General features: G+C 35.6%; 1 protein-coding gene across 3 annotated transcripts in view; it reads left to right on the forward strand.

The window, feature by feature from the left end:
* The window catches only part of LOC143243535 (uncharacterized), an 84288-nt gene extending 59308 nt beyond the window's left edge, over nucleotides 1–24980 (forward strand). For 2 of the 3 annotated variants that reach the window (XM_076487281.1, XM_076487280.1), the window contains exons 2-6: nucleotides 6370–6510; nucleotides 16554–16769; nucleotides 19584–19769; nucleotides 20693–20911; nucleotides 21221–24980. In XM_076487281.1, coding sequence (XP_076343396.1) covers nucleotides 6370–6510; nucleotides 16554–16769; nucleotides 19584–19769; nucleotides 20693–20911; nucleotides 21221–21540 — 1082 coding nt within the window. In that variant the 3' untranslated portion in view covers nucleotides 21541–24980. The remainder of the gene's footprint in view (nucleotides 1–6369; nucleotides 6511–16553; nucleotides 16770–19583; nucleotides 19770–20692; nucleotides 20912–21220) is intronic. The other variant, XM_076487282.1, reaches the window with a different exon arrangement.
* The last annotated feature ends 634 nt before the right edge of the window (nucleotides 24981–25614 follow it).

Here is a 25614-nt window from a genome sequence, read left to right on the forward strand (position 1 = left end):
ACTATTCATTGGTAAAAGAATAGCCCAAGAGTTGACGGTGGGTGGTGATGAGTAGCTGCCTTCCCTCTAGTCTTACACTGCTGAACTAGGGACGGCTAGCGCAGATAACCCTTGTGTAACTTTGCGCGAACTTCAAAAACAAAAGCCCGATTTGTAGGTAATTAAATATTCTTCATTACACCTTATATACTTACATGCAATTGTGGGTAATATAGCTAAATATTAAAATATTTTAATACCTTGAGATATTTATATTATATACAAAAAATAAAAAAGGAAAGAAATCCCTTCAAAAGTAAAAGTTAAATCTGGGAGAAATATCATTCCGCTGTTAAAAATATTCCTAGCAAAATATTCTCTTTTTACTTCTTTAATAAAATGAGTTCTCTCATTATGAGAACATTTTCATTAATTGATGCTCAAAAAGGTTTTATAATTATTTTCAAACTAATATTATTATGTAACACAAATTTTGTTCCTGAATAGTATGTGTTATTTCTTAATTGCTTATGTTGTAAAAGTACAGAAAATGACCATTATTCCCTTCAAACTTTGTTTTTGTGACCTGGATAATGAAATTTAGAAATTAACCTATTTTCTATGTAAAAACGGGCAAATTTGCACATTTTAATTTACATAAGGTCTGAATAAAACAACATATGAATCAAGATTTACATGTACTTATACTAAAGTTATAGAAAAATGTTTAGAAGTGAGTAGTTTTTCGAGACTTGCGACTGTAATGTAAATCACTTTCACGTATCAGACCCCAAATATAGTCTCCCATCATGTTTTCGTTATACGCTCCTTGGTAGCGGCATTCAATGTCCAATATATCTTGGTGGAAGCGCTCGCCTTGCTCCTCTGAGTATGATCTCATGTTCTTCTTGAATTTATCAAGATGAGCGTCAAGGATGTGGACTTTCAGGGACATCCTGCAGCCCATCTTGCCGTAGTTCTTCACCAGAGCCTCTACCAGTTCCACATAATTTCGGCCTTGTGATTGCCCAAGAAACCCCGAACCACTGCGAGAAAGCTGCCCCAAGCATTTTTTTCCCCTTCCTACTGAGCTTCATCGGGAGTTCTGTGCACTCCAGGATCTTCTTTATTTGTGGTTCAATGAAGACATTTGCTTTGGCCCTTGCCTCAGATAGCTTAGGGAAGAAATTTCGAAGGTACTTGAAGGCTGCAGACTCCTTTTTAAGAGCTGTGACAAATTGTTTTATAGACCCAATTTTATGTGCAATGGTGGGAACAACACCTTCTGGAGGTACACTGGTGACTCACACTTGACATTGTGCCTCCCCACAGAGAACTCAGTCCGTTGTGGCCAGTGATTCCTGTTGTAGAGCGCTTTCCCAAAGGCAAAGATAACAGGGAAACTTGGTAAAGCCTTCTTGGAGATCCATCAGGAATGTCACCATTTTGAAGTCTCTGATAACCTCCCAGCCATACTTATCATACTTCAAGGTTTCTAGAAAGGTCTTGACCCTGTTGTATTCCTCTTTGAGGTGCACCGAATGAGCCAAGGGAAGAGACGGATACTTATTCTCGTTATGAAACAGCACAGCTTTGAGGCGTTTAAAACATTCTAGAAAGTTCTTGGAAATCCTTTTAAGTTCGAGAAAATTTTCTATCAGCTACTCAGCACTGAATCTACCTGGAATATTCTGGAAAATGGGTAAATTTGAAATTTTCATTACCCAGGTCACAATAGCAAAGTTTGAAGAGTAAAATAGATCTTTTCCATTTACTTTAAGCATAAGCAATTGGGAAATAACACTTTCTGCCCAGGAACAAGAAAAAGTAAAAATTTTATTACATAGTGTATTTGTATGAGCATGATGATTTCTCAGTACTTGACCCAAATATGTGTAGTGTTTCTAGTAACCATGCATTCCACAATTGTATTATAAAATTAATAAGTTTTATGTCAGGGTGTTTGTGAACCGTACAGAGATATTTATTTTATTCTTAAAGAATCATTAGATTACGTATAACAATTGTAGTTACATTCATTTTCCAGGGCTGCCACTTCTTTGAACCTAATTGAGTGAGATTTTTGTAAACTTTTTGCTTTAGGTAAAGTGCATACTGTGAAAGCTGAAGATGGTCACTTTTTAAGAGAGTGCTGGGGGTATGATCCCCACGAAGTTCTTTTATTCAATGAAGTAAAATGATACAATCTGGTTCATTTCCTGGATCAATTTCACCTGGATCTAGCCAGTAAACCAATCAAAATGCGTTATAGAAAGATGCTAAATGCATTAGTCTCACTCTGATGGATGAGTGTTCAGACTTGTCTACACTGTGAACGGACACAGCTAGATATTATTTCAAAATACTGATAATACAGGACTAAAAATGTGTGATTTTGGTCTCTGTTTTTGTTTACTTTTGTTTCAAATGTATTTTCGGTTCGTTTGTTTGTTACATGATAAAGATCAATTTACTTTTCAATTTAGAAACGCTACCTGACGCATCTGTTCAACGCACAGAAAAAAATATATCCCTCCCGAGAGTGGTATATACAGATTTACATCCGAAGTCCACCCCATCTCATCGGTTTGTTAGCGATAACTTCTCAAATTTCTGCAGTTGTTTTACCTTCCTTCTGTTTAGAGATAACTTATCAGCTTTTAGTTGTTGTTCTACCTTTTACTTAGCGACAACTTCTCAGCTTTTAGTAGTTGTTTTACCTTCTGATTATTGATAATTTATTAGCTTTTAGTAGTTGTTTTACCTTTTACTTAGCAATAACGTATCAGCTTTTAGTAGCTGTTTTATCTTCTGCTCAGCGATAACTTCTCAGCTTTCTGCAGTTGTTTTACTTTTCTTCCGTTTAGGGATAACTTATCAGCTTTCTGCAGTTATTTTACTTTCCTTCTGTTTAGGGATAACTTATCAGCTTTCTGCAGTTATTTTATTTTCTGCATGGTGAATACTTTTCAGATTTCTTGAAACAAAATATTTATATAATATATATATTATATTTACTACACAGTTTGTTTCTTGAAAATGACCACTTTAACGTGTTGTTGGATTCTTGTTTTTCTTGCTAAAAGCACGGCGCAGCATAGCCAAGTGGGTTAAGGCGTTCAACTCGTAATCTGAGGGTCGCGGGTTCGAATCCTTGTCGCACCAAACATGCTCGCCTTTTCAGCCGTGGGGCGTTATAATGTGACGGTCAATCCCACTATTCGTTGGTAAAACAGTAGCCCAAGAGTTGGTGGTGGGTGGTGATGACTAGCTGCCTCCCTCTAGTCTTACACTGCAAAATTAGGGACGGCTAGCGCAGATAGCCCTCGTGTAGCTTCGTGCGAAATTTAAAAAGCAAACAAAACAAACTTTACTAAAAACACGCCACGTGGAGTTACTTGTATTAGGAAGAAACATAAATTACACTTCGAAATTGGCAAACGTTCCCTGAAACAACAAAAACATCGAGAGCGAGAATTTTCGAGATTCGAATTATTTTTCAATGTCAATGACGTCACTTTGAGAGAGTAATCGTGAAAAAAAACTTTCTCTTTAATCGATGTCCATGTTTCTTCAGGTTTGTCCTGTTTCTTTTTGCGCTTATAGGAATTTGATAAGCAGTGAGATAAGTTTAATAAAATGTTATTACTTATACTAATACAGAAAGATTTATTTTTGATGCATGTCTTCATTGAAAATCATCTTTTACTGCGCATGGCGGTAACTATTAGTAAAAAATGGGGACTACTTTTCGTGTTTCATTGCTGAATACAACTACTACGCGCTTGGGCAATTTACTTTTCCCTACTTTATCCCTGGCCTTGCAGTGTGTCTCTTTAATAATACTGGAATCTTTCTATTGTAGCTTAAATGTAGTGCGAGTGGTTTTTAGAACATTCATTTTCGTTAAAAAAGAAAGAAAAATTGGTAAATTATAAATACATAAAAAATAGTTTTCTGTTTGTTTCTTTTGTTATAATACACACTACTACACAAAGTGTTATCTGTGCTCTGCCCACCAGTAACTGCAGGCATGCTGTTGTGTCACTGGGAAGGAGGGGGGCATAAAAGGATAAACAGATTGTTCGAGAGGACATAGGCGATTTTAAGTTGCCTACATTAAAGTGTTGATTTTTTTTTTTTTGGAAATGACACTTGTTCGTGCTTCGAAATATGTTTTTATTTATATCTTTATGTAACAAAATCGCTTATTTTAACGCTGTTTTAACGCTTTGAACTTTAATCAACAAGATAATCCATTCAGCACAAAATACGAATAGTGAAGAAAGTTTTCGAACAAATAAGATCCACTAGCATTAGTGAAGGATAAGGTTAAAAACAAACATGATCGAAGGAAAAAAGTAAAGAAATAGACAAGATCAGATTAGACTATAATAAGTGTACGTTAATGTTCGATGTCGCAGCGAAACAAAAACGAAACAGAAATAAATTCACTATGAAATATAAAGAATACGGAGAAATTTTTTCTTCCTTCTGATAATAAATTTGATACTTCGTGTAATGTATATATTTATGTACACTATTAAAACTGTTTTTTGATATACGAAATTATTTGCGTCTTTTGATAACGTCTTTGGAATCTGTTTGCACATATTACATCATTTGTTATGCTTAAACCCTAATAATAGCACTTCCCAAAACAGCTAAAACTTTACGCCAGGCAAAATAGTTAATCGCAATAGTTATTATATTAATAAATCAAGCTTCCTAGTGGCTGAGTTGCAAATCTGAAAACTTATAACGCTAACATTCGAGTATTGTCGTAGGAACAACACAGTTACTATCCTGTTTGTTTGGGATTAGGAACAAAGGTACACAGTGGGCTATCTTTGCTCTGCCCACCACGGGTAACGAAATCTGGTTTCTAGTGTTGCAAGTTCGCAGACATACCGCTATACCACTGGGAATTTACCATTTTGTAACTTTGCGCTTAACAACAAATAAATCTATATGTTTGTTTTTGTTTTAGAGAACAATTTTGCTAAGCTTTTTTTGCGTGTAAAGACAATAGTTTACAGTTTAGTGTTTCGACAATGATTGCTTCGTAGATTGGATTGGAGTGCACAAGCAGTAACTCTAAGGTTCTTAAATACACGTACTCAAAAAACAAAATAGATATCTGAAATCAATAAACTCTTGGCACGTGGTTTACAAACAGAAAAATTAAAACTCGTTAACTGTTAAATGTAAAATGTATTATATTCTTAAGACTGTCGTAACAAACCAAGCTTAGAACTTCAAACTGCTCCTCAGAAGGTCCTGACGCCAGTTCAGGAGTGTCTGTCTTCATAAGGCAAAGTCATAACAAACCAAGCTTAGGACTTCGAACTGCACCTCAAAAGGTCCTGACACTCTAGTTTAGAGGCATTTGCAGTGAAAACGTGACTGGTCAATTTTCAAGATATTTACATCTATCTTAACAATGTCCAACAGAAATTTACAACATAGCTGTATATGTAGTTCTAGGAATGGTTCTTCCCCCATTTCTCCAACTAACTTGTTTCCCATTTAATCCTGTTTGTTGGTTGTTCGAGTTAGATGTGAAATACTTACCTATATAAAATTATAAGTATGTTCTTTAAAGCTAAAAGGCTAGTAAGACTATTCCAAAAAATATTTTACGTTCTGTCTTGACAAATTACAATATTGATATCATATGTCTTACAAGACTATTGACAATATTGATATCATTGGACTAACAAGACTAGTTACTGATATCATGGGTCTAATATGCCTAATGACAGTACTGATATCATGGGCCTAATATGACTAATGACAGTACTGATATCATGGGTCTAGTATGACTAATGACAGTACTGATATCATGGTTCTAATATGACTAATGACAGTACTGATATCATGGGCCTAATATGACTAATGACAGTACTGATATCATGGGTCTAATATGAATAATGACAGTACTGATATCATGGGTCTAATATGAATAATGACAGTACTGATATCATGGGTCTAATATGAATAATGACAGTACTGATATCATGGGCCTAATATGAATAATGACAGTACTGATATCATGAGTCTTCCAAACTTCTGTTAGCTAGTACAGTCGCTGTCTATAACTAATGTTACTTAATGTAGAGGCGTAGGTAATGCTATGTTTCTTCGTTTAGACACCCTTGACAAAGTTATATTACTGGGATTTAGACTGTTTTAGTAAAGCCTTATGTTAGTGTTTATAGACTGTTTCAGTAAACTCTTACGTCGCTAATGGTAGACGTTCATGATTCTGAATGAAGACACCCCTGATGAACTTATGCTTCTTAGCTTGGGTGCCTTTGATAACTTAATGTTACTAGACGTTGAAAAAATAATTCTTACTAATTTAGTTTTTGTTTCGTTTCTTTTCAGCTCCCCAGTATGTTGGTTTTAAAGATATAGACAAGCACTCTGTCACTTTGACCTGGAAAAATCCAGCTTCACCTAGTGATAAGGATGTACTGCTTTTGGCGTATTCATTATCTTACACCTCGGTTAATGGTAAAAGTCACGGTAAGATGTTATATTACTGTAAATATAAAGTATTTAAGTTAGGAGTAATGACACTCTCACTTTACCTCTAAGTTACAGTAACCTACATAAGCACGTGTTGTCTTGGCTGTCTTCTTCTTGGCCCCAGCATGGTTAGGTGGTTAGGGTGCTCGACTCGTAATCTGAGGGTCACGGGCTCGAATTCTCGACACACCAAAACATCTCGCCCTTTCGAACGTGAGGGCGTTATAACGTAACGGTCAATCCCACTATTCATTGGTAAAAGAGTAGCCCAAGAGTTGGCGATGAGTGTTGATGACTAGCTGACTTTCCTATATTCCTACACTGCTAAATTAGGGACGGCTAGTGTAGATAGCCCTCATGCAGCTTTGCACGAAAATTCAAAACAAACAAATAAACGAAACTGTATTCTTTTACCACAGTGGATTTAGATTTATCGAAGCTTTGAAAAAATATACTGCTTTATCGCAATTAATTTATTCTAATGTAATATATAAATAGAAACAAGGGGATTAAAATTATCTAAGACTTTTCTTTTTCCAATGTTTTTCATAAGAACACATTTTATTTCTGATAACTGCACCATGCAAAAAAACATATATAGTTTATAAAACAGAAGATTAAAAATTACGGGCTAAACGGAAATGAGGTAACCCATAGGTTTGTGTGGTTTAAATGGTTATTTTAAACAATGCACATAAAACAATTTCCTTTTTATTATTTTTAGTATAAATTAAGATATGGAGTAATTTGAAAAGTTTAAACTGCCATGTGATTAAAGTTTTTGTAAAATTTAGAGTAAAAGGGGACCGACATATTCGAGAATAATTTAAAATGTTAATTACATATACTACTGTACCATGAAACATTCAGTCACGAGAGGTCAATACGTTGCTTGTTTGTGTGTATTTGCCATTCCTCAGATACAGAATTAACCAACTGAATATTTTATTGTGCATTCTCACACAGAATTGTAGGTACGCTATAGTAAAACACTTCAGAATATGCAAATTATTAAGTCTCGCGACAATTACAACCCATATAAAGTTGCGGTTGAAAGGCCTTAGTGCTATATTTTGACGTTGTGTGATATATTGTAAACAGTATAATGTGTTTGAAAACTAAATTTTTGGGAAGGCTAAGTAACAGCACTTTCTAATAACGAAATATTCATACCCTCATATCTTAAAAATGTGATATGTGTTCAGATTTGTAATACCTCTTGTTCTTAATGGCACTGGAAAACAAAGGAATGTGCATTAACTTGGGGTATCAGAACCATTCATAAAGAGACCTGCAATAAGTCGTTCCACAAGCGTGGTGAGCAAAATGCGGCGTTTTATAACAGGCGAGAATCCACAAACATAAGATCAAAGGTAAAAACTTTCTACGTGTTTTATCATTGCAACATAACGAAGAAGGTTTTCCTTCTGGAAAAGCGATACAAGTCACACGTACAGAAGCTGCTTCCAGAATATATACGTTCAATCATCGCATATCTCAAGCAGCTGAAGAATGAAACGGGTATCCATGTTATTTTATACGAAGACATGCCCATATAGCCAATTCACTGGGCAAATGTCCCATGTATTATTGTACAACAAGTGTTTTAAAACCTTCATCTTAATACACTACACGGATTATGGAAATTATGTATAAAGGAAAGATGTAGTTTTAAAATAAAATTATCTTACGATTGAGCCTTTTTCAATGGAAACTACTCAACAAAGTTATCTTTAAAATGCACTCTTCAGACGAGAGCATTACCGGTTGTAGCGACATAGCGAGGCTTCAAAACTGTTGTAATATAACACACTCAGCCTTCATATACATACATACCTACACACATATATGTAAAACCGATAAAATATTAAAAGGGAGGTTACGTTTGGTAGTGTACCTCCCCACCGCTATGTGGGTCCTACTTCTTCTAGTGCCTCCAAAACCAGGATAAGTTGTATATTTTTTCCATCATATAACTTGTGTCCTGGTGTTATTTGTTGGGATTTATTCTTATTTTTTTCTGTGGGTTAAGACTTTGATTCTTGAATTTGTATTAATAATACACACATGCACATAAATATATAATATGTGTCTGTGTGTTCATGCAGATTTTATTCAGTTTTACTACCTCATTTGACGGTCTTGCGCTTGCTCGTGACAGCGTGTTGTTGTTTCGTATGCACGTTATAAGTGACATGTTCGTTGAATCATTTACGTCTATTTTAAACTCGAAACGTAAAAACTTGTTTCAGAATTTCACGCAAAGCGGTATAGGTAAGGGCGACGCACACTTAGTCGTCGTTAAATTTGAAGTAATAGACAAGCTATTAAATAGCTTTGAAACGTAGGTTGTTCTTATATGATAAGGCATTCGTATTTGACCTTTTGACACTTAAATCGCCACACGGTCTCCAAAGTGCGGAACGGCTTTTGCGAATCACGAATAATTGAATTCATACTCCAGACAAGCAAAACACTTGACCACACCCAACCCAGAAGAGATGAAAAAAAAGTGTTCAAAAATACTGTGTAAAGGCATTTGGTTCAATCATAAGTAAATTAACACTAAAGTTGGTCTACGAAGTATATGACATGTTACCGTGGTTGACAGTCACCTCTGTTACTACCTCTTGTTGTAAAACTGGCACATTAGAAACAACATCTACTTACACATAATGTTACTCTGGTTGACAGTACGCTCTGTGATTGCCTCTTATTATAAAACTGGCACATTAGAAACAACATCTACTTACACATAATGTTACTGTGGTTGACAGTCAGCTCTGTTACTACCTCTTGTTGTAAAACTGGCACATTAGAAACAACATCTACTTACGCATAATGTTACTGTGGTTGACAGTACGCTCTGTTACTACCTCTTGGTGTAAAACTGGCACATTAGAAACAACATCTACTTACGCATAATGTTACTGTGGTTGACAGTACGCTCTGTTACTACCTCTTGTTGTAAAACTGGCACATTAGAAACAACATCTACTCACACATAATGTTACTGTGGTTGACAGTACGCTATGGTACAGCTCTTATTTCTCGGTATAAGGTTGGTGTTTATAGAAGTAATACGATATTTCTGTCATACTTATGTATCTTCTTATTTTGTTTGCTTCGTATAACCCTTTAATCTTTACCCTTGACGGGCAGCAAACATTTAATATTTGAATTTGTTTGGTTTGTTCCGTTTTCAATTGTAATGAAAGTGGTGAACAGGTCAGCCACGTGGTTTGAATTCCAGCTTTAAAAGAAAGCTGTACTTTGTTATTCCTGTTCAAAGATGCATTAACCATTTAGTATACAAGATTTTGAAGCGTCGTGGCTTTTAGTATGCAGAAAGAGTTATTTGTACCATTTTTACGTTTGTTTTTCCGCTTCTGAAACGTGTGTACATTCATGAGTGTAACGTTCAGAAATCTCAAAGAATTTGTTCATCGCGTTTTCATTGATTGAGATTAAAATGGGCATGTTTTCCGTGTTTTCGCTCGTGTTTTCTTCATGAAACGCTTATAAATTATAATTAAAGTTGTGTTTAAGATTACTGGTTATTAGAAAGCCAAAAAATAATTTCGAGTTTTTATTTCTAGACCTTTCTTGTGTGTGTGTTTTTTTTTAATTCTCCGACGATGTTTTAAAATCGCAATCATAATGGAATGTCTTTAGTTGTGTGAGGAAAGCTCGCTATAGATTTTCATAAAACTTAAACTTTCATATTGTCGCCTCTCGGTGGTTAATGTGCCATATCGTGGAGTTGAAATTCCATCACCCGTGCCTCAATATTACCGTACTTTGGCACCATAGGTGCGTTATAGGTGTAACGGTCAAATCACACTATTTGATTAGGATAGTCCAAGGGTTAGCGATGAATGGAGCTGACTGCAGCCTTCCTTTTAATCTATCATTTGACAGCTGAAGAAATCTGACACAGATATATGACTCTTGACTGAAACACACGTACTCACGTACTCAGTCGTTAAGACATAAATTTCCTTTGGGCATTATATCCCATCATTGCTCTAGCGGTGCTTAGTTTGTCGTAGTATGGGATTTAATCTTCGGTATGAGTACATACGTTTCGTATTACACTTTTACGTAGTATATTTTCTGAACTCTCGGCTTGTCACTGCCAACGATTGTATGTAGGCTTAGGCAATCATGTGAAAGGAAAGTTTTAGTAGAGCTAACCGCGTCAAGTAAGCAAAACATTTACTGTATGCTTTTTGTATTGCTTACTGTTCCCTGAAAATGTCGCGAAGTTAACTTCTATTGAATAGCTTGTCAATGAAAAGCGTTTGTTAAACCTTAAATAATTTTGTTATGTGACTAGATAAAGATGAAATAATTAGTATAAACTGACTGATGCAGTGTGAACAGAAGGTTCTGTGTATTCATCGAACTGGCGGAGAAGAATATAAACGAAAGACAAAATTAAAACTTTTATAAACATGATTTGTGTTTAGCCCAAATCCTGAATTTTTCTTAATCCTAAGAAGTGATGTGTGATAATTAAAACAGTATATCACCCACACTATATTTGTTATATCCAGTGGCGACACTGTCAAGCCTCATCACAGCAACGTAAACTCTTTTTATAAAGGAGTGCACAACGTATATCATCAGTTTAATCATGTGAATTACTCATTAAAAATGGAGGGTTGAGTCTGGCTGTGAATCCGCAGGTTCATGGTTCGTATCTCGTTGTTACACACACACACAAAACGCACTCTGCAATTCTGGCCGCGTATGTGTTATAAAAAGAAATGATCAAATATTACCAATCGATCAGAGTAGCCCAGGTGTTGTGGATGGTTCTTTTGATTAGGTGTTATCTCTGTCTAGTTTATCTGATCAAAATTAGGAACAGCTAACGCAGATAGTCCTTCTATAGCTTTGCACGAATTTCCGAAACCAAAAAACTTCCTAATAGCAGTTAACCGATTTATGTCGTTTTATAATCATGGGAAATACTTACATCCCGATCTCTAAGAATATTTTTCTGTTTTGTTTTATTTCGCGCAAAGCTACACTGGGGTTATCTGCACTAGCTGTCCATAATTTAGCAGTGTAAGACGGAAGGAAAGTAGTCAATCATCACCGCTTGTCGCCAACTCTTGAGCTACTCTTTTATCAACGAACAGTGGGATTGACTGAAACATTATAAACGCCTCCGCGGCTGAAAAGGACGAACATGTTTGGTGTAACAGTGGTTCGAACCCGCGACCCACAGAATGCGGATCGAGCGCTGTAACTATCTGACGATGCTGGGCCATATATTTTTCTGAAAACAACGCAGAAGGTAACATAAAAAAACTTTAACAATTTTTCATTTTCGTATCTTCAGTGTTTCATCATGATAATAACAATATGGCTGACCTAGTGTCTAGTATATTGTGTACCAGTGGATTCATGGTTCGTTCTCCGCACTTTGGAGCCATGGGTGGATTATAAGGATGATGTTCAAATCCAAATATTTGGTCAAGCAAGAGTTGCCCAAAAGTTCTCCATGAATTTTGTTAACTGCCTCCCTCTTCTTTAGCCTTTCAGTTGAAACTTAGGATCGGTTGTGAGCAAGTAACCATTCGACCACCTTTGCACGAAAATTTTGAAACTAAAAAAAACCCACAAAAAATAGCAGTGTTTCAAAGCCGCAGCTGCTCTTGGAACTGTTTCGACCATCGTCGATTATGGATACCATTGTTTAGTCTCATGACCATGGTTACGTGCTTTTTTTTTTGTTCAACATTACAACTTTCATTTTAATAAACTGCAAAGGATAGCGACCATAGACCTCACCAAATGTGGAGGTCACATCGAATGCCACGTTTTAAACAGATCATAGCAAAAGGGTAAAGTAGAATTACATCTGGGGAAGAGGGAAAGGCCATGACAAGTATCTGGTCGAATGGAATTGCAAAGGTTGTAGTTCTTTCGTGCTGTCTCGATAAAAGAAAAAAAAAGACGTTTCTTTTGATGTGTGCTTGAAATTTGTTATTTTTTGCTTGTAAACGCTCACCAACTTTAAACTGTTGTTTAATATATAATTGATGTTACCAAAAGATACGTACAGCTCCACTTCAAAGAACAAATACTTATAGCTACGTAATCATGAATGCAGGTAACAAATGTATAGAGCTAATAAACCAGCAGACACAGATACATCTATACAACAATCATTTCCTTACCATTGCATAATTAAATACCCAACAATCAACTATTCCTCAAGAAAGCTATTGTTAAATACCGAGCAATCATCTATTCTTCAAGAAGGCTATTGTTAAGTACCCAATAATCAACTATTCTTGCAGGAAGACCATTGTTAAATACCCAACAGTCCACTATTCTTCAAGAATGTTGTTGTTAAATACCGAACATCAGATATCCTTCAAGAAGGTCATTGTATCCCAAAATGGCTGGTATGAGTATTAAAATTTTGGGAATAGACTAAATAATCCAGAAAACGTCAATGCAAAAGAAATCCCGCAAGGTGTTTGGTGCTAAATACAAAATAATCATTGCTTTGAACTTTAGTTTACATGGCTTACACGTTTAGCTAGTGAACATTTGACAATATAATATGGGCTCAGCATGGCCAGGTGGTTAAGGCACTCGACTCGAAATCTTAGGGTAGCGGGTTCTAATTCCCGTCACACCGAACATACTCGCCCTTTCAGCTGTGGGGGCGTTAAAAAGTGACAGTCAATTTCACTATTCGTTGGTAATTGAGTAGTCCAAGAGTTGGCGGTGAATGGTGATGACTAGCTGCCTTCCCTCTAGCCTTACATTGCTAAATTAGGAACGACTAGTGCAGCTAGCCCTCGTGCAGCTTTGCGCGAAATTCAAAAAAGAAACAAACAAATAACTGATACCAACCTCTATGAGTTACTACCAAGGCCTGCTTTGTGCTATTTTTGCTTTACTTGATTTCAGAACATTGATTCACTGACTTGATTAGTTCATATTTTTATGGTAACATATAGAGTGAATTTCACTTAGTTGAATTCTCATCAAATCGTTGAAAATTCATAGTGGGTTGTAGTTGATTTTACTGTCGCGTTTTTGAGAAACAGGTGCGTTATTTCCTACGGAGCAAAAGGGTTGTTATTTCCATGCCTCGATTTGTTACCCCCCACCCAAAAATAAATAAATAAATAAAAAACTTTCAGGATGTAATATATTCGCATATAAAGTTATATTTTTATTTTACAAACAAATAAAATAAGTCCAGTTTTCTGTTTGTTGTTTTTGTCTTTCAACATCGTTCCTTCACAATCTTGTCCGGAAAATGCTGTTGGCTGCTATATGACGTAACCACGCGCACGCGTAGAATCTCAAAGTTCTGGCAGAGTTTAATTCATCTATTTGATCGATGGTTCTCAGGGTTACTTTTTGTTGTAGCCTCGTCACTCGATGATTATATAAACATTACACGATTACACTACAGTTAGTAATATTACGCTCAAAGATCTCGAGTGGAAAGAAAATTTCGGAAATTTGTTTACAACAAGAGCTGTATAGCAGATCAAGGTGGGACTCGTTTGTGATATAAACCATGGATATTATCCACAAATATTATTAACGTAGTTACTACCTAATTCTTCTCTCTCATTATACAGTTTGAAACAACTTTACAAGTCCAATTTTTTGTGAAGTATCCTTTGTTGAGAAACAAATGTTGAAATTAAAATATGAGGGCTTATAACGATAAACATCGTGTTTTGATACCTGTGGTGTGTAGAGCTGAGATAGCCCATTGTAAAGCTTTGTACTTAACAAGAGATAAAATTTTAACATAAGTGGATAACCTGCCTCGATCAGGTGACACAGATATGGTAAATAATGTGGATAACTTGCCTCGATCAGGTGACACAGATATGGTAAATAATGTGGATAACTTGCCTCGATCAGGTGACACAGATATGGCAAATAATGTGGATAACTTGCCTCGATCAGGTGACACAGATATGGTAAATAATGTGGATAACTTGCCTCGATCAGGTAACACAGATAGGGCCTGGGATGGCCTAGCGCGTTAAGGCGTGCGCTTCGTAATCTGAGGGTCGCGGGTTCGCGCCCGAGTCGCGCCAAAACATGCTCGCCCTCTCAGCCGTGGGGGCGTTATAATGTGACGGTCAATCCCACTATTCGTTGGTAAAAGAGTAGCCCAAGAGTTGGCGGTGGGTGGTGATGACTAGCTGCCTTCCCTCTAGTCTTACACTGCTAAAATAGCCCTCGAGTTGCTTTGTGGGAAATTCCAAAAACATCAACAACAACAGTAACACAGATGTGGTAAGTAATTACGTAAGATGTGTATCAGCGTTCTTACATTCTTGTCATCTGTTCCAAGTACTTGCAACATTTTAAAATTATATCACTGCCTATCCGCTTTAATTATTCTTAACGGTAGGCTTTCTAATTAACGTTTTACATGAAAGGACTTTTAATTGTATATATTTAAAACAACTGTTCTAGTAACTTGTAACCATCTTTCGTTTCTATCAGTGTATGTATTTGGCCATGGCTATGTAATTTTTATATGTACAGCTAACTCACAGTTTACTTGTTTGTTTTAGAATTTTGTACAAAGCTACACAGCGAGTATCAAAGCTGCACAGTGAGTATTAAAGCTGCACAGTGAGTATCAAAGCTACACAGCGAGTATCAAAGCTGCACAGTGAGTATTAAAGCTGCACAGTGAGTATCAAAGCTGCACAGTGAGTATTAAAGCTGCACAGTGAGTATCAAAGCTACACAGTGAGTATCAAAGCTGCACAGTGAGTATCAAAGCTACACAGTGATTATCAAAGCTACACAGTGAGTATCAAAGCTGCACAGTGAGTATCAAAGCTGCACAGTGAGTATCAAAGCTGCACAGTGAGTATTAAAGCTGCACAGTGAGTATCAAAGCTACACAGTGAGTATCAAAGCTACACAGTGAGTATCAAAGCTGCACAGTGAGTATCAAAGCTGCACAGTGAGTATCAAAGCTACACAGTGAGTATCAAAGCTGCACAGTGAGTATCAAAGCTGCACAGTGAGTATTAAAGCTGCACAGCGAGTATCAAAGCTACACAGCGAGTATCAAAGCTGCACAGTGAGTATTAAAGCTGCACAGTGAGTATCAAAGCTACACAGTGAGTATCAAAGCTGCACAGTGAGTATCAAAGCTGCACAGTGAGTATCAAAGCTGCACAGTGAGTATTAAAGCTGCACAGTGAGTATCAAAGCTGCACAGTGAGTATCAAAGCTGCACAGTGAGTATTAAAGCTGCACAGTGAGTATCAAAGCTGCACAGTGAGTATCAAAGCTGCACAGTGAGTATTAAAGCTGCACAGTGAGTATCAAAGCTGCACAGTGAGTATCAAAGCTGCACAGTGAGTATTAAAGCTGCACAGTGAGTATCAAAGCTACACAGTGAGTATCAAAGCTGCACAGTGAGTATCAAAGCTACACAGTGAGTATCAAAGCTGCACAGTGTGTATTAAAGCTGCACAGTGAGTATCAAAGCTACACAGTGAGTATCTGCGCTTATCGTTCCTATTTTTCAACTGATAGATTACATGGAAAGCAACTAATCAACAGCGACCACCGCCAACTCTTGGGAACTATATTTATATGATCGAATAAAGAGACTCTACTGTCACTCTTCTAGCGCCACGCCACCCCTAAAGTGTGGAACGCAATTTTACTTAAGTGGGTCACGAACCGTTAAAATGGGTTTCACTGCCTGAGCATGATATCCACTGGTCACACCCCAGCCTATTAGTTCGCAGAAAATATTATTTGCGATTTTTTTTTAGTTTTAGACGATTAAATGACGTCTCTATTGATTTTCTTTTCGTTCGAGTTTATGTGTCTAAACGAATTAAGATTCTTCTTAAATATAAAATTTTGTTTTCAGATGTGGAATGCAACGCAAAATGTTGGGTTAAAAGAAACTCAGAAATGTTATCCTTCAAAGTATTTATAATTATAATAATAACGGTTAAGAAAAAAGTATTCTCAACATTTATATTTACATTATTAAACAGGAAAAACGAAAGAACTGTTGTTACCACCTTCGGCGAAATCCAAGACGCTTTCGGGGCTGACTGAAGGTACTCTGTATGACCTCACTGTGTCAGCTGTTTACAGTGGTAACAAACGTATACCTGCGCCAAAGAAATCAGTCCGAACTAAATCTTCCAGTATGGACGACCTCGCTGTGGATGACGGGAAAATTTACCAATCCAATCCCAAAGAACCAGGTTTGTTACCCTCTGAAATTCATTTAAAATACAATAAGAAACCAGATTTTCATAAAAACATCATACAACTAAATATATGATATATTGTCGTATCAGCCATATCTTCTATTAATAAAACTGGCTAAAATAGGAGAAATAAAATACATTTCTTGTATTTTATAGTAGAAATAATTATTTGAAAGTGTTTATCCAGCTATCTTTTACTGTGTGTGTCACGAGGTTTTACTGACCTACATTCAGATGTTAATAAATATTTTATTTGTTGGACCTTCTGAGAGGAATAGCCCATAACTTACAGTTTTAGTTTACTGACGCTATATAACTACATAGTTCAACATTTTTATTTTATTACAATAAATAAAATTTAGCATAAAACCTGTATTATTTTATCTTATTCAGTTTTGAAAAAAAAATCATTTTTCTAAGAAATACAAGAAGTCTATGTTGTTGTTTTTTTACTATTTTAGTCAATTATGTTAATATAAAAATATATGGCTGCGGGGGACAGATATTCAGGGGCAATTGTCAGGAGGGCATTTGTCAAGTTATCAGATGTATGATGTATTATGGGTGTAGCGTGTATTGTATTTAATATATTGAGTGTTTATTAAGGCCAAGCTCTCACGTCGAGATATTTCAAATTAACAAGTTACATATACATTATCGAAAAATCTTTTCGCGACTCTGATAAAGCCAGGTGGGTTAAGACGTTCGATTCGTAATCTGATGATCGCGGGTTCGGATCCCCGTCGCACCAAACATGGTCGCCATTTCAGCCGTGGGGACATTATAATGTGACGGTCAATCCCACTATTCGTTGGTAAAAGAGTACCCCAAGAGTTGGCGGTGGGTGGTGGTGACTAGCTGCCTTCCATCTAGTCTTACATTGCTAAATTAGGGACGGCTAGCGCAGATAGCAGTTGTGTAGCTTTGCGCGAAAATCCAAAACAAACCTGATATAGCATTGAATAAATGTGCAACGTTAGCGTCGATATTGAAATTGTGTCTTGATTATTTGTGACAATAATAATAATACTATAAGAATGTCAAATGTAATTACGGGTTCAAGTTTTACCCACACTGATATTAGTCGAGCAATGACTGGGATTCGGTGTGGTTTATATTTCCAGTTATAATATTCTCGCTTATTTTGTATTCATTCATTTCATTTCACTATAGTTATCGATTTCTACTAAACTACTTTAACTTTAAGAACAATGACATTCTAGAAAAGGACACAATTTAACTGTGGAGGGAACTTGACTGGTCTATTGTGTTTTTCACATACAGTAAAATACACCTTTCAGTTGGAGGTATTAATGTTTAGTGGGAGTATGTGGCCCCTTAAACCACCCCATGATACGCCACCAATTAAGGAGATTAAAAGTCAACGTAACTTTGAACGTTAACTTAGTTTACGTGGCGGTACTTGTGACGTTCGAAACGTTATTTAGACTTACATACCACTATATGAAACCGCAGACCGTTTAATAAAACCACGAAAAATATAGTACTTGAACTTTGCATAGTTTCTTCAGCTGCAGAACCATAGCTACCATAAAATATTACCAACTTAAATCCTAAGGCTGTACAGCTTAGGGTTGCCTGCAAAACGAGATAGCGTGTCTTAGACAGAAACTACTTACAGAAAAATAACGATTCTAGTAACTGAACAGTGGAATGATTTATGTTAGAGCGTTTCACTTTATAAACTCTGTAGAACTGTTTCGCTAAGGTCTTGCTGTCAGAAATGTCTCCTCTGAACGATTGAGAATGAACATTAGAGCAAAATAAAAATTCAGCCAACCTATTTCAAAGGAGCTACTAAACTGTGTTCACTCTATTTACTTAAAGTTATTAAACAAGCTAAAAAAATTCGATATTAAATTATTAATATAAGGAGAATGCACGCTCCAAACTGCTCGTGAATTTCGTATATAAAGTTTTAAGTAGTTCTTTCAAAATGGCGTATGGTTTCAAGCGTAAGTGAAGTGATAAGTTCACGAACAACTCATTAATAATGCCCTAGGAACGCGGCAAAATAAGATACGTGTGTGTTGCTGATTTAGAGTCCATCGCAAACTTAACTTGTATTTTAAAATACTTGAATGTATTATTTGTTTTAGCTGTTTTTCGTACTTGTATGTTTTGGGAACTTATCCGGTTTAGAATAAGGCATTTTGTTGTTGTTTTTCATTAACTACACATAGGAATTATTTTAATGTATTCAAGCTATGTAAACTATTGTTTCAAAGTAAAATAATTTTTTATACCTGGTTTGACCTTGTTGACTTTTCTAATAATTTGGTTTAAAAATATATACTTGTTAGTAATATATATGTACGAAGTAAACAAGAAAAAGTATAGTTTTGTGTGGGAAGGATTTGAAATACTGTTTGGCATAACTTACCATATCTTTTGTTGTTGCTTATATTATCCTGTACAACTAGTGTTAGTGGATGTGAATGCTTATTAGAAGTAACATTTATGAAATGTTTAAACCTAAAACAAAGAATCACTTTAACAGTTTATTTTATTTTCTTAAATTAATTCGCAAACGCCTCTCTTTAGAAAGTTAAGTAATTATAAGTTGCAGACCACCATCTTATATTAAGGTAGCTGCATTTTCAACCATCATTTTGAACTCAAAGAGATTTTACTTCATATCATATATTTGTTACTGCGTGTAGAATTAATATATGAATTAACTGGTAATATGTCATTATTAACACATTAATAATATTAAAATGTATTCTGTATTTTCATCAATGAGTTTTTATGTTGTTTGCTACAATACTTTTATAATACTGGCAGAATGTAACTGTAGTGAACCAGGAATGGTAGCTTGCACGAGAATGCACGGCGCCGTGAAATGCACGTGTTTTCCTGGTTATGCCGGTAGATGGTGTGAGAGCTGTTCACGTCGAAACTATAGGGAGGGAAAGGAGTGTAAACCATGCCCTTGTGCTAACACTACGTCATCAGAAGAATGCTCATTAGGTATATTATCTTTTTCTATTGTTGTTGACTGACGATCTTACCACATGCTGATTGTTCTTTTATCTTTGGATCCAATAGTCTTGCTCCGTACTGTTTAATATTTTATCGTGTGTTTTTTTGTTTCAATAGTCTTGCTCCGTACTGTTTATTATTTTATCGTGTTTTTTTTGTTTCAGTAGTCTTGCTCCGTACTGTTTATTATTTTATCGTATTTTTTTGTTTCAATGGCCTTGCTCCGTACTGTTTATTATTTTATCATGTTTTTTTGTTTCAATAGTCTTGCTCCGTACCGTTTATTATTTTATCGTTTTTTTGTTTCAATAGTCTTGCTCCGTACTGTTTATTATTTTATCGGTTTTTGTTTCAATAGTCTTGCTCCGTACTGTTTATTATTTCATCGGTTTTTGTTTCAATAGTCTTGCTACGTACTGTTTATTATTTTATCGTTTTTTATTTCAATGGTATTGCTCCGTACTGTCTATTATTTTATCGCTTTTATTTTGATAGTCTTACTCCGTACTGTTTATTACTTTATCATTTCTTAATTATTATATTTTTTGTTAATTTAACTGTGTTTTTTTCATGCTACTAAAGTGTATTTTACAAAAAATCTCACATTAATCTTTGATTTTTACGGGAGGAGTTAAATTAGATTGACAAAAGTTTGTCCAACAAGTAAATAAGGTTATGTTTAACTACATAACAGAATCCGTGCGTTTTCAACAACCTCGTCTTGTAGTTTCATATGAACATCATTTTTTACTTTTTCACGTGAATTTATAACGATTATTTTTCATAATTGTTTTTAATTGTTTATTATATTTCAGTTTTAAAAAAAACTTACAACTAATTTTCTTTACTCTTTTTTTTTAATGTGTAAATTGGGATACATATATGTATGTATATATATATATCACCTCTAGATAAATCAGGAGAAGTCACGTGCACGTCGTGTTTGCCAGGACACAGAGGTGTGTTGTGTGATTCTTGCACTGCGGGTTACCACTGGAAAGAGGACCACTGTGTAGCACTGAACTGTCTAAGTTTTAGCCTTTGTGCTGACCAAAAGGATGACCCCAGTTGTTCAGACTGTATCTTCTTAATGGAAAACCTGGCGCCCCCTACAGCGCAAAAGAGTTCTGGTGTGTAATCTTATTTTACTTTCATAGTTTTTATTGATTTCTCAGTGTTTTTCTCCGCATTATTTTTTGTGTGATATGTATGTAAATATTGTTTGACTTTGTCTTGATGGTAGTTTATTAAATAGTTGTTTTTTACGTTGTTGCTAAACAAAACTTGTTTGATTTCTTGTACCTATAACTTCCATTGGTTATTATAGCAAATTAATAACTTTTTTCTAAAAAGGAATGCTTTGATTTCGATTTTGTCGTAAACATTCAAGAATATGTGAAGTAAACCACACATTATCGAACATATAATCTGTTCTGCAGCTCGTACTATATCAGATGGAACAGTTCCGCTGATTGCTGTTGTCGCCACACTGGGAGTAATTCTATTGGTTGCAGCAAGTGCTACCTGTTATCGGTATTGGTCTCATCGTCGGAATAGGCCACGCCTTCCATTCTGGAGTATTGAGCTCCGTGAGGAAAAGATTAACTTCAGTTCCGAATGCAAATATCAACACTTAGACGCTGCTACAAATAAGGTCGTACAAGCCACACTTTCTGATGATGTCGAACCAGACCTTTTGTCGTCTCCACAACTTAGGCGTCACACTCCAAAAAGAATTTGCAGAACTATGGATGTTTGAAATTTGTAACCGTTCCAGACCGTGTATGGGGAGTGAGGACAAAAATTTAACGTATAAATTTTCTAGTCAAAAATAAAGTCTAAAAAGGATACGAACTTGTTCAAATTACACGAGAGATGAACAGTTATAACAGGTTATTTCTTTTCCCAATCACAAGGTTACATTACTTGGAATCTTATTGAAACATCTCGTTCTCAATGGTATTATTACTAGCTTAGGTTTAACTGTAAATAAATGTTTGGATTATCTATTATACGTTAACCAAGTATATAAAAAAACAACACTTTATATCATAACCAACATAATTTCCTATAACAAAAAAGCAGCTGAAAAATATTTGCTGAAAATAACTAGAACGTTGAGCCTTGATTGTGGAAACAAGGCGCATAATATCGAACGTATATTTTGTTCCACTGTTGAACTATAGAACTTACTGGTTTATCATGTTTAAAATATCTTTGTGCCAAGGTCATTCAGGGTTAATTTTCTCATGAAAGGTAATACCATCCCTTCTTCGGTGCATGACTTGTCAAGATAAACTTGTCCTTCTATTTATCAGGTCTATCTAGATGACCAATGTACATTCCTTTCCATTTTACTTGTTATATTCTTTTGTTATTACTTTATCTTCTATGCTTTTGTGTTATCTTTCTCCAGCTTATGATCCTTCAAATTATCATTATCCATTCTTTTCTACTGCCTGCCTCTCCCTACCAGTGGCACAGCAGTAAGTCTGCGGACTTACACTGCTAGAAACTAGGTTTCGATATCTCTGATGGGCAGAGCACAGATAGTTTATTGTGTAGCTTTGTGAGTAATTCCAAACAATCAATTATCCAGTGCGAGTTCCACGTAGATTACCACGTCTACGGTCTTCTTTGATCGACCCCGACATCATCGTGTTTTGTTTTGTGTTCCTTTTAGTTTTCAATTCTGTTCACTTTTCCACAGCTTTCTCTTCAACAATTAAGCCTTTTCAAGCTACCTTGATTTCGTATGTTATTCAAGATTTATCACGTGTTGCGTCCTTCTATATCTCTTTATTTTGTTTTGACTAGGCTGTTCATCTTATCATATCTTCATATATGTCTGTTTCTTGTCTTATTCAATATGTCGTTCTTTATGTGTTTCAATCTTATACACGTTTTATTGTTGTCTTCCAAACCTTCCATCTCTGATCCAAATCTTTCTGACAAACATACTTTATAATTTATTCTTATTAATACGCTTTTTGCTCTTTATTGTGTCAGTTTTATCAAGATAATTCCATCGTCATACTATTCTGTTAGAGTCTTATCAATATTACCATTCTCTGTTCTCCAAATGATTCTAACCGTTTTCTCTTCTGGGACACACTGAGGGCTTTTACTTTCATAACACCAACGAGCGTGTAGCAGCTTTGTTTGTATGTTTGCTTGTTTTGAATTAAGCCCAAAACTACACAATGGGCTATCTGTGATCTGTCCACCACAGATATCCAAACTCGGTTTTTTGGCAGATACATAAGCTGAAATATTTTCTGTTAAATGGCAAAGCATATATTTTTTCTTATTATATTAAAGCAATATTTAATGTTACGGACTCTTTTGTATTTCTAACAGCACGTTTTCGAATTAAAAATCTTTCTGAATGTTTCAAAGTGAATTCCAACATTTTTTTTAAAGAGGAAAGACGTCATATGCGAAACATTTAACCATTCTAATATTAAAAACTTACTGTAAACTTATTGTTACAATAACAGTTATATCAAAATAGTAATTGTAATAATTTGTCTTGAAAAACATATATTCCATATTTTCTTTAAGCTTTTATTGAAGAGGAATTACAAACCCCATACCCAACTTCATGTACCCCGGTTTGTCGCACGCGCAGTCATACATAGAATATCGATTATTATAAACCGGGCCCGGCATGGCCAGGTGGTTAAGGCACTCGACTCGTAATCTGAGGGTCACGGGTTTGAACCCCCGTCACATCGAACATACTAGCCTTTTCAGCTGTGGGGGCGTTATAAAGTGACAGTCAATTCCACTATTCGTTGGTAAAAGAGTAGCCCAAGAATTGGCGATGGGTGGTGATTACTAGCTGCCTTCTCTCTAGTCTTACACTGATAAATTAGGAACTGCTAGCGCAGATAGCTCTTCGTGTAGCTTTGTGCGAAATGCAAAGCAAACCAATTAAAAACCACACCACCTAACTGGCTTAGTGGCAAGTTTGAGTGCTTACAACGCTAGAAACCGGGTTTCGATAACCCGCAGTGGGCAGTCCACAGACAGTCTATTGTGTAGCTTCGTGCTTGACAACAACAATAAAAAATTAAGAATTATGTATAATTGAAACACATACGGCACATAAAAATAAAAGGTTTACGGTACATAACAATAAAAGGTTGGGCGGTTATTTTCCACGTCCATTTCTGAGAAACTCAAAGGAGAATGAATCATTCGGTTTTCTTTAGGAAGTAATAAAAAATTATACGTTTTTGTTTATAGTGTTAAATAAAAATGTCTGATCGATGTATTTGTATATAACTTTAGTAAAGATTTAAATGGTGTACTATTTGCACGTGACTTTACGCTAATACATTGTATTGTTTAATGTTTGTTCTGTCGTTTAACTCCTTTTTTGTTTGTTTTCATATTCAACTGTATATATATATAAATGTTTGTAGTAGAATTAATGTAACATGTTATTGTTGTGTAGCAAGTAATTTAGTAATGCTTTACTTATTTTAGAAGAAGAAAAAATTAAAAGAATATGTCATACACATTGGACTCTAGGAACATCCTAGTGACGGAAAGCAAAACTAAAAGTAGGACAACACATTTTTCTTGATGGTCAACCTGTGGTTGTTTTCTCACTGAATCATTCTCATGATAAACATTATGTATGATGTAGGTAAGTTTCGTCAAATATAGAAGAAACTGTATTCGTTGCATTCTTAGAATATTTATTGGGGGCGGGGCCTCCAAAGCCACACTTTATACACACACACGTATATATAGGATGTATAAATGTGTAATTTATGAATGACATTTTTTGTTGTGTTGTATAGAAAACAAATTTACTGCAGTATTGATATGTTTTGGTTTGTTTTGAATTTCGCGCAAAGCTACACGAAGGCTGTCTACAATAGCTGTTCCTAATTTATCAGTGTAAGACCAGAGGGAAAGCAGCTAGTCATCACCACCCACCGTCAATTGTTGGGCTTCTCTTTTACCAACGAATAGTTGGATTGATTGTCACATTATAACGCCCCCACAGCTGAAAGGGCGAGCATGTTTGGTGTGACAGGGATTCGAACCCGCGACCTTCAAAATACGAGTCGAGTGCCTTAACCACCTGGCCATGTCTAGCTGTATTGATGTGTAAAAATATTCTTGTGATATCCATTTTAATACTGAATAGTTATTCTGTATATTTAAATTGAAAAGAGCTAAATACAGGACTTTCCAAGAAAATACATTATTCTTCTGAGTTCACTTTCTATGCGTAATGATGCTAGGTAGAGTTTTTGTGATTTTTAAAATATTTTTGGTATTCTTCATCTAAGTTTATAATTCGGTTGAACGGTGTCACACTGTCACGAATGTACTCGCATTTGTAAGTTTGTATATGAAGTGGCAGTGTGTCTTTTATATGGCTTAACTGTTAGATGTTAGGATATGGATGGTTTAACTTTAGGCTTCCCTTCGCACCAAACTTGTTAGCTCTTTCAGGAATGGGGGCGTTATAAAGTTATCGCCAATCCCACTAGTCGTTGGTAAAAGAGTACCCCAAGAGTTGGCGATGGATGGTGATGACTAGCTGCCTTTCCTCTAGCCTTACACTGCTAAATTAGGGACGGCTAGTGCAGATAGCCATCGTGTATCTTCGTGCGGTATTCAAAAACGACCAACCAAATATATTTTAGGCATCTGAACCAAAACTTTTAAGGTATTTTATTTTATATATAAATGACATTTCAGATACTTTTCCCTCTTATCGTCCAGCTCTATTTACGAGTTCTGGTATTAAATGAAAGACCTCTGGCTGTGACTTATGTGAGAAAAAAAAAAAGAAGATAGGTCTGAG

This window comes from Tachypleus tridentatus, chromosome 2, assembly GCF_004210375.1.
Source record: "Tachypleus tridentatus isolate NWPU-2018 chromosome 2, ASM421037v1, whole genome shotgun sequence".
Lineage (NCBI taxonomy): Eukaryota > Metazoa > Arthropoda > Merostomata > Xiphosura > Limulidae > Tachypleus > Tachypleus tridentatus.